The sequence below is a fragment of the Sesamum indicum genome, linkage group LG6, assembly GCF_000512975.1.
Source record: "Sesamum indicum cultivar Zhongzhi No. 13 linkage group LG6, S_indicum_v1.0, whole genome shotgun sequence".
NCBI classification, from domain to species: Eukaryota; Viridiplantae; Streptophyta; class Magnoliopsida; order Lamiales; family Pedaliaceae; genus Sesamum; species Sesamum indicum.
Genome location: NC_026150.1, coordinates 23,398,447 through 23,407,410, shown reverse-complemented (window position 1 = coordinate 23,407,410; position 8,964 = coordinate 23,398,447). Strand labels below are relative to the sequence as shown.

The 8,964-nt window shown below is 30.9% G+C and overlaps 2 protein-coding genes across 3 annotated transcripts in view; one reads left to right on the top strand and one right to left on the bottom strand.

Moving 5' to 3' along the window:
- LOC105165617 (aspartate aminotransferase, mitochondrial) overlaps positions 1 to 2,460 on the bottom strand; it is a 6,482-nt gene extending 4,022 nt beyond the window's left edge. The window contains exons 1-2 of one of the 2 annotated variants that reach the window (XM_020694921.1): positions 2,157 to 2,460; positions 1,797 to 1,882 (exon numbers count right to left, since the gene is read on the bottom strand). In XM_020694921.1, coding sequence (XP_020550580.1) covers positions 1,797 to 1,882; positions 2,157 to 2,339 — 269 coding nt within the window. In that variant the 5' untranslated portion in view covers positions 2,340 to 2,460. The remainder of the gene's footprint in view (positions 1 to 1,796; positions 1,883 to 2,156) is intronic. The other variant, XM_011084684.2, reaches the window with a different exon arrangement.
- LOC105165616 (E3 ubiquitin-protein ligase MARCH11-like) overlaps positions 8,588 to 8,964 on the top strand; it is a gene marked incomplete in the record, with an annotated part of 1,304 nt that continues 927 nt past the window's right edge. Inside the window, 1 exon segment of the mRNA XM_011084683.2 lies at positions 8,588 to 8,964. Within this exon segment, the coding sequence (XP_011082985.1) occupies positions 8,760 to 8,964 (205 nt within the window).

Below are 8,964 nucleotides of genomic sequence, written 5' to 3'. Positions count from 1 at the left end.
GAAGAATAAATTAAAAGAAAGAAAAACAGAATTTAAACGAAACCTTTTCAGGATCCAAATTTTTCCATACAAAATTGGACATGAAAGTAATATGGCTCAAAACCAACATAGTCCTTATATTTACCATATTATCGACAAACAATTTCCCTCCAATTAGTCTATTCTTATTCCAGGTAATATATCTCCTTTATCACGCTAAAAGTTATTTTAATTTTTTTATTGCTTTTTAGCTAGAAGAACTTTTATTTACTGTATGACTCATGTGGTTCGGAAGTTACATTTAGCACCCCTTAGACTTGCTTCCGCCTAACAAATAAGTCCCTTCATTAGTCAAAATTCATTGAATATGTTGATATTAACAAAAAAAGTGAAGGAAAATTGATATTTATCCTTAATTTACTTATTACAAACTTATTGTAGGTCAAACAATTTTTTTCGACTAAACGGTGGAGATATTCCTCACATGCATTAACACATGAAGACGAATGAATGTAATTTGGTCATAAAAAAATATATATAATCTGCAATAAACCAATAATAAATCAATCATAGGTAAATATAGATTTTTTTTTATTTTTTTTATTAAAATCAATAAATTCGTGAATTTAACTAACAAAGGAACTTATTTATTAGATGGAAGCAAAATGGATACTCGATGTAATTTTTCAAACTAAAGGAGGTCTATGTGTAATTACATAAAACCTCAAGGGAGGGAAGTATAATTATATCTATTCATATACACAACTTTCTTCATTTTAATTTTTATTTACTTTACTGGAAAATTTTACAGGTTTAACTACAAAATTCATTAGGAGCAATTTGAATTATTTTAGCGGTAACTTATTCATTTTCCAGCACATAATAAAGAGAAATAGCTAACTAATAAAATTACAAAAATAAACTTTGACACCAACTTCATTTTTTTTGTACCAAGTATTTGAGAATTTACTTTTGGATCAAGCAATCTAAAAGCAAATGAACAGTACTTCTCATATGTAACACAAACTTCACTCGCCCTCCCCTTTCCTCAAACACAACTCCATACCGAAGCATCGGTAGCATAAAAATGCTTTGATTTGCTATAATTATCTCTAAGAAAACATATGTGACTTTGGAAACTTCCTTTTTTCGCTTTATTCAAGTATAATATAAAGCATTACAGAAAATTAACAAACACAGCCAACTTTCAGAAAAACAGTCGCATTCCATTTCCACCAAGCTGCTCGATAGGCGGAATCAAAATAGGAGGTGGAGATAAGCATGTATCTAAAGTTTGATGGGACCACCAGATGGCCGCAACTTTAACAGAAAGGCATCGAAATGTGCATAAATGGGTATTTCGATGACTGTCTTTTTGCCCTGCCCCAGTAGCCAACTACCTAATAAATACAACCCCTCAACATGATAGATATGCTTTTCAGTTACCAAACAAATAAAATAAATAAAATAAATAAAACAAAATAAGATGCTCACAGATAACATTTTTACCAACGTGGTACCGCACAAGATTAAAATTAAAAGATATAATTAACCGAAAGAAAATTGTTCTTCCCCTTTTGGCCATATCGAATAATTTTTTTAATTGCTACCATATGAAGTCAAATAATTCAAATTCTTTTATTATTTATTCTTTATAATTTCGCCGTTCCAAATTCACATGTTTTATTATTTGTTGTGACCTTGAATAGTACTATTCAAATTAGTTCTTGACCAAAAAAATGGCTCAATTATTTATAATTCAGCAAAACAGCCAAATTGAACAGAATTATTAAGTTGAAATCGCAGGTATTACTCACATGTTCAAATTTCCAGCGATCCTCCGCTCCGCTTCTCTGACGCACTCCAGCACCACCGGCTTTCCATTGTCATCACGATATGCTCCCTTTCTCGACAAAAATAGTTACATAAGCATAAGATGTTTTAACAAAAAAAGAAAGAAGACAATACTTACAAATTTATCAGCATTTAAAGCGACAACGAAATAAATCTTCCTAGAATTTTCACATTTGATCTCCGGAAAAAGAGAAGAATACGAGACTTCAACGAACTCCAGTAGAACGAACAACAACATCCCCGCGCTTCCCGATTTTTTCCGAGAAAATAAAAATAAAATCCTTTTCAATACATTTCCACATCACCGGAGAAGAAGTACTTACGACTCCGACGTTGACTTTGTTCGGACTAGGATCAGCGAGGAAAGCTTCGGTAACACCGAGGATCGGGTCCTTGGCAGCAGGCTCCACGTGGCGCCACCACGCCGTAGACATTGATCGCGCTGCACCAACGGCGCCGGAGCAGAGAACGCGACCCGAACATCCACTCCGAAGCAGCTGCGCCATTTGGATAGGTGTATGGAGGACAGAGTCGAGAAGGAAACGGCGCTGGTGCTCGTATGAGAGAGCTTGGTGTCTGAGATGTGCGATCTTCTCTCTCTCTCTCTCTATATATATATATAGAGAGAGAGCGGCTATATATAATTAATGAGTTTTTCGAATAATTATAATAATAAAGAAATTAGGATTTGCCTTGAGATGTGTAATCGCTGTGAATTTACTAACTGATGGATGTGACCTGGTTGACTGGTTTTTGTTGTTCTCGAGGCTCATATGGAGTTTGTCAAAGTCTCGTTTGGTGGGCTTCAACAACACCTGGCCCATTATCCTCTAGGTCCAACATTCGACTGCAAATGTCTTGGGTTAAATCCAATACATTATTATTTAAATTTATTTGTATAATATTAAATTTGAAAAACTATTATTAGAATTTAAATGAGCTTTAATCAAATTAAATATAAATTGAATTGAATAATTTAATATTTTTAAGTATATTTTTTTTATTTTTATACTAATAGAATCAAGTTCGAGTAGAGTTTAAAAACTTATCAAACAAAAAATTTTGATCAAATTTAATTTATTAAGTTTGTGTTTGTGTTTGTGGTGTGTCCTCTGATCGTGTGAATATGTGAATGTCTTTCTCCCGCTTGGGAGCTCTATATTTAAACCACAAGGTTATTGGAGAAGGTCACGAATTTGGGGGAGCATGCGAATATCCCTCAGATTTGGTGCAGTCCTCAGCAGTTGGTTGATCCCCCTCTGATTTAAGAGGTAGCTAGAGGATCCCCCAAATTCATGGACTGTTGGTGTCAGTTGTGTATTTGTGGGGAAAAGAATGTTGCATTCTCATATTCTTAGGAAAGTGGTTGAGGAGACATTTCCCAGTTGGAGTCCAATCTTTTTAGGGTTTATAATATTTCTCTCTGAGAGCGCCACGTGTCCTTGAAGAGGTTGATTGTCCTCATCCGATTATGTGAAGGAGGCCTCCAAAGGTCCTGCTTGGCCGCCACTTATGTACCTTGTGGGTGCCATATGGAGGATCTTTGAGTTTGGTTGGGAAACTTCAAGTCCTTAAGTCTCATTGTGGGCCTATGAGGCCTTTTTAGATCAAGATTCTCTCAAATTTGAGTAGGCTGGACTCTATATTTTGGGGGGTGTTTAGCTGTCCCCCTAGGCTTCTTAAGCCTTCTCCCGAATTGAGTCCTTTGGGAGGACAACATGACCTTGCATTTTTTTTCTTCTTTTTGTGCTGTTTGAGATTCTTTGGACCAGTCTATTCAAATTACAACATAATTGAATCTTGGGTCTTAATATTTTCTATTTTCTCATCCCTCCTCCTCCTTCCCTCGCCCAAATACAATTGTTGCACGGCATGGACTTACAACACTCAAGGAAAACGTCTTTGCCGATGATGATGATGATTATGGTGCGTGGTTTCTGTTAGGGCTTCTGGTTTCAAATGTCTCAAGAGTTTTACTGGATTTAATCACCAAATGAACAAAACACAAGTTGAGATAAATATTGGGTTCGATCAGATTAATATTTACACCTTATAGATAGAATAATTTATTAAGCTTATCCACCAATAGTGATCGGGCTTGATGGGTAACCCACATTTTATTGGTAAAAAATGTAAATATGAATAAGGGTGAATTGAAAGTCCAATCTACCCTTACGAGGGCTTATAAATCAAGATATTTTATTTATTTGTTGGATGAACTTTTAAATTATACACTTATTCAAGAAAAATTTATATATTTGGGATAACTTATAATATGCCAAAATTGCCCATCAATAAGACAAAGCTGCGTATTCCACTATTAGCAACAACAAGAAGAAGAAAAAAGTTGTCTACATTTTCAAATCCACCTAAAACCGATTTGAAGCCTTTAGGTCCAAACTTGAGCTATTTTCAACATTTTTGGGCCTGAAAATGTTTGGCAAAATTCACCTTGTACCATTCTAAGTTGAATATCCGCGTGGAGTTCCTGGATATTTTCTCCTATATGCTGGAGGACCTTGGTTAATAGGGGTGGCAATGGGACGAGTTTGAATGGATTTAAGACCTGTCCCATCAATTTTGAGAAGGACACGGGATTTGTTTTATTCCGATAAAAATTCATCGGGGTGGGTCTAATTTCTTAGATTCGATTTATTATTATTTTTTTATTTATTTTATAAATATATATATGTAAAAAAATTAATATATCAATTACCAATAAAATTATTCATTATATAACTCAAATATTCAAGTTCAAAAATAAATTTTCAAGTATAAATAAAATTATTTATAATAAAATAACCCAAACAATTTATAACAATTATATATATGTATATATTTTCTTTACTCCTCATCAAGTATTGTAGGACAAATTTTCAATACATCAACTGTTCAGAAGTACTTAGCAATAAATAAATAAAAGTATAAAATATTTTGTTAGTATTTTTTCTATCAAAAGTATATATATATATATATATATATATAATTATTTTATAGAGGCAGGTCCTTAAGGACCCAGGATATGCCTTAGACCCGATCGGGCCTTAATTCTTAGGATCTGCTACCCGTCCGGTTTTCAGTTTTTTGGACATGAACTCGCCTCATTAGGCACGAATCCAGAACAAGTTCTAGCGGTTACGCGTACAATTATCACTTTCACAGTCAATTTATCCAACCAAATAAAAAAATTAAAAAGACAAAAAAATCGTCACATATGACTTAGAGGGTGTTTGGGTGTTTGGCAATTTTTTATAAAGAGATTATAAGGTTTCAAAATAAAATATTTTAGATCTTATAAGCTCTTTAAAAAAAAGTTAACATTTCCAACTTTTTCCAAAAAATTCTTTTAAACTCTATAAGATTAATATGTAATTTGACAAAAATATCCTTACACACACAACCACTCTCTCTCTCTCTAGGATATTAAAGAACTTTATTTTTTTTATATTTAAAAAAAAAGAAAATGCTTCATTATTTAAAATAAATATTATACATGGTTAACATAAAAAAATTTCTATTCAAATTATATATATTGAAAAAATATATTATTCAAGATATAATAAATTTTAATACTAGAAATAGTCATTGATAAAGAAAATATCAATTATATATCTATATTAATATTCGACTAGCAAACAATTATATATCTATATTAAACTTCTTTATTATTAATTATTATGTCTTTATTGGTCACAAGTCTATTATAAATGTCAATTATTAGCGATCAATATTAAATATTTATAATTAACAATAACTAATATGATAGTAGATCATAACCTACACATTGGTAAAGATACGAATTTATAACTATAAGATTATAGAATTTTAATTTCGCCAACTAAATTAAGTCTTATTGACTATTATATATTATTAAATTATTTTAGTCTAATCAATTAATTCCATATTTAGGAAAAAAAATTACTCGAATCAAGTTTGGCCAAACTAAATCAATCACAGAGTAAGTGTATCACATTTGCTATGTGATTGGTCAATTCTCTTGAACTGTATACAAAACGCACGGCAAGTGTATTGTACTTGTCATATAATTGATTCAGGTTCGACCGAGCCCAATCTTAACTAGAATTTTAATAAATGGAACATATTAATTAGGGAACTCTTGCTGAATATGATAATATGTGGGCATATAATACGTTCATATATTCTTTCACAACAAAAGCCAATGAATTAAAATAAAAGTTGAATTCTAATATTCGAGATTCAATTTTGTGCAATATCTTTTTCGAATAAAGGAAAAAAGAAGAATGACAATAAAAACAAGACACAAGGAATAAAAATTATTAAAAAAAAAGAAAAGAAAAAATCTACTTGATTTCAAATAATTATTATACAGACATATTTGATCAAATTCAATTAATTTATATTTTAAGATTATTTTGTCTTTATATAATTGGATTTTTTTTGTTCCCAAATTCATATATTTTATATATAAAATAGTGGTTGATGGACACTAGACGCATCAAAAGCAATATAGTTATAATGTTAAAAAAGTTAATAAAATAAAAACAATATTGCTTATTAAAAGGATTGATGATGCAAATTAATTTTAAATAAAGAATTAAAATTATCTATAATTAAAGATAATTTTATCAAGGGGGGGAAAATTAAAGAGAATTTTTTGAAATGTACATAATTATTGGGTGCTTACAAATGTGGATATTATTCGAGGAAGCACATTTATTTATTTTGAATAGTCTAACTCATATTTAATTTTCAAGAAGAAAAGGGTTTAAATTAAATTTTTAGTGCATTTGGCGGTAAATTAGAATGACCTCTCCTGAGGTTCAAACATCCTCCTAATATTGGATAAAATTATGTAATTTTTGAATGGAGGTATGAAATTATCAACTTTGCTTTTTACTGTAATTTTTTATTTTTTAAAATAAAATTAAAAACTTATAAAAAATTGAATGGAATGGATGGAAAAATTTTAAAAATTCTAAAAAAAATTATCCACTTTAGCCTATAAAAAAAATTTAAAAAATAAATAAAATTATAATTTTTAATTCACAAGGGAACTTTGGTTAGTTCACCATAAAAAATAGATGGAAACCTAACAGATTGAGCTAATTCTTATATGAACGTTAAAATCAAGGAGGTATTGATAATCTTTCAAATAACGAGGGAGTATTTGTAATATGTCAAACCTTAGGAAAGATCGTGATAATTTACCCTATGACAAGGAACAACATTTTTAATCATTTTTTAATGGGAGTTTGGCCCCAAAATTAAAAAGCCTCGACACGTTTAGTACAGTGTACCAATTCCACCCATAGGTATTAATTGTTCCTTGGACTGTTGCGGCGTTTTATGTTCCTGCATGCATCACATAAACATCATATATTCAGTTTAGACAATTAACACACTATTTAGACATTGGTTTTTGCACTTTTACTTGAAGTATTTAGTTTTTTCAATTTTGGGATCAAATTAAAACTCTTCTAAAGCAAATGATTAAAAATATTATTGCATATCTTATGAAACTAAAAGTGTACTTTTGCCGTTAAATTTTTCCTCCAAAACGGTTGACTAACGAACACGTACAATCCATCTACTTTTAGATGGAAAACTCGATATGGGTTCAAATCTGTCGAATTTTTTTAATTTTGAAATATCAAATTAAAACTCTGGTAAAAGCAAATGATTAAAAATATTTTCTCCCCTATTTATCAGACTAAAAGCATAATTCTTTATTTAAAAACAAAAAAGGGTATTCGTATATAATTTGTCAAACCTCTTCCATGTCTCTTATTTCTTCTCGTACGACCAAACGAAACAAATATAAAAAGTCTGGAACCTTTTCTTCCAATCAAAGAATTCTGACCTGTTTTTGTGGGTTCTATCATACAAATTCAAAGGCCAACCAGGAATGACGCCATTGTCCCCGCAAATTATTTATATTCCTCAAGGTACCTCATCATGTTCAATATTTTTTTTCTTTTTAATTACACGTTACATCGATATTTTAATAAATTAATCAATATATCAATTTAATTAATACATTAATATAACTAAAAAAAATATAGAATAAATCTCACGAAACAAATAATAAAACTCAAATTCACAGCCTTCAAATTGTTCGTGGAACATCATGATATTCATTTTGAAAAAATTCCAACACACATAATTTAATTTATATATTCTAAAAAATCAATTACTGTTTAAAAATGTATCCCGACATTTACCCAAAGACAATGAATATTATGATCCATTCCTGGGAAACTTCGAACATTAAAAAAGATTAATTAATGCACTATATTACTAACTTAGTTACAAAAATTAAATAATTTGGCTATGTGGTGTGGCCAACCGGATATTCAAATGTCTCATTTAATGACTCTTGAGACATTAATATTTATGACTCTTGTAATTATTTTACTATGATTCCCTCTACAATATATATATATATATATATATTTCAGATTTAATGCAATTTATTTTCTTGATATTATAAATGAGTAAATAACCTCTTTTAAAGACATAATAGCAATTAACCTTTATGTTTAAGGAAGTAAATTGCTTCATTTTGAAAAATACAAGGGGGTAAATTGCTGTATTTTTAAAAATACAGGAAGATAAATTGTTAATTTTTTCTACAAGGGAGTAATATATTTTTTTGTAATATTGAAAGGGGGATGTTTGAAATTTTTCCTATTTTTTTTCTGATTGACTGAGTATGAAAATTATTGAGGAGGAGCATATATCTGGCAGAATATCCCTATGTGATGCACTTTAAGGCCAAAGATAAGGATTTTTCATAAATGCTTCAACATCTATACCTTCCAAAAGTTTGCAGATTGGAACTGATTCAATTCATCCCTTTATCTCTATCTCTTGCTTTTTCAATGAATTACATATATGTGATGATGCGTAGATGAGCACCACTTGTTCTGTCATCAGCAGTGAAGATGGATGCAGAAGTACTGAGGAGTTCAGGAAATACGGAGATGGGAGGGACCAAGACCGGTAAGGATTCTTGCGATGAGCGTGCTGAGGTAGGGGGAGAGGACGGTGATGCGAGGACCGGGAGGGGTGGTGGGGAGAGGGAAGGAAAGACAGCGTCGGGAGGTGAACGTTTGGTTGATGTTAAGGGTGGTGGATTGGTAGATGGTG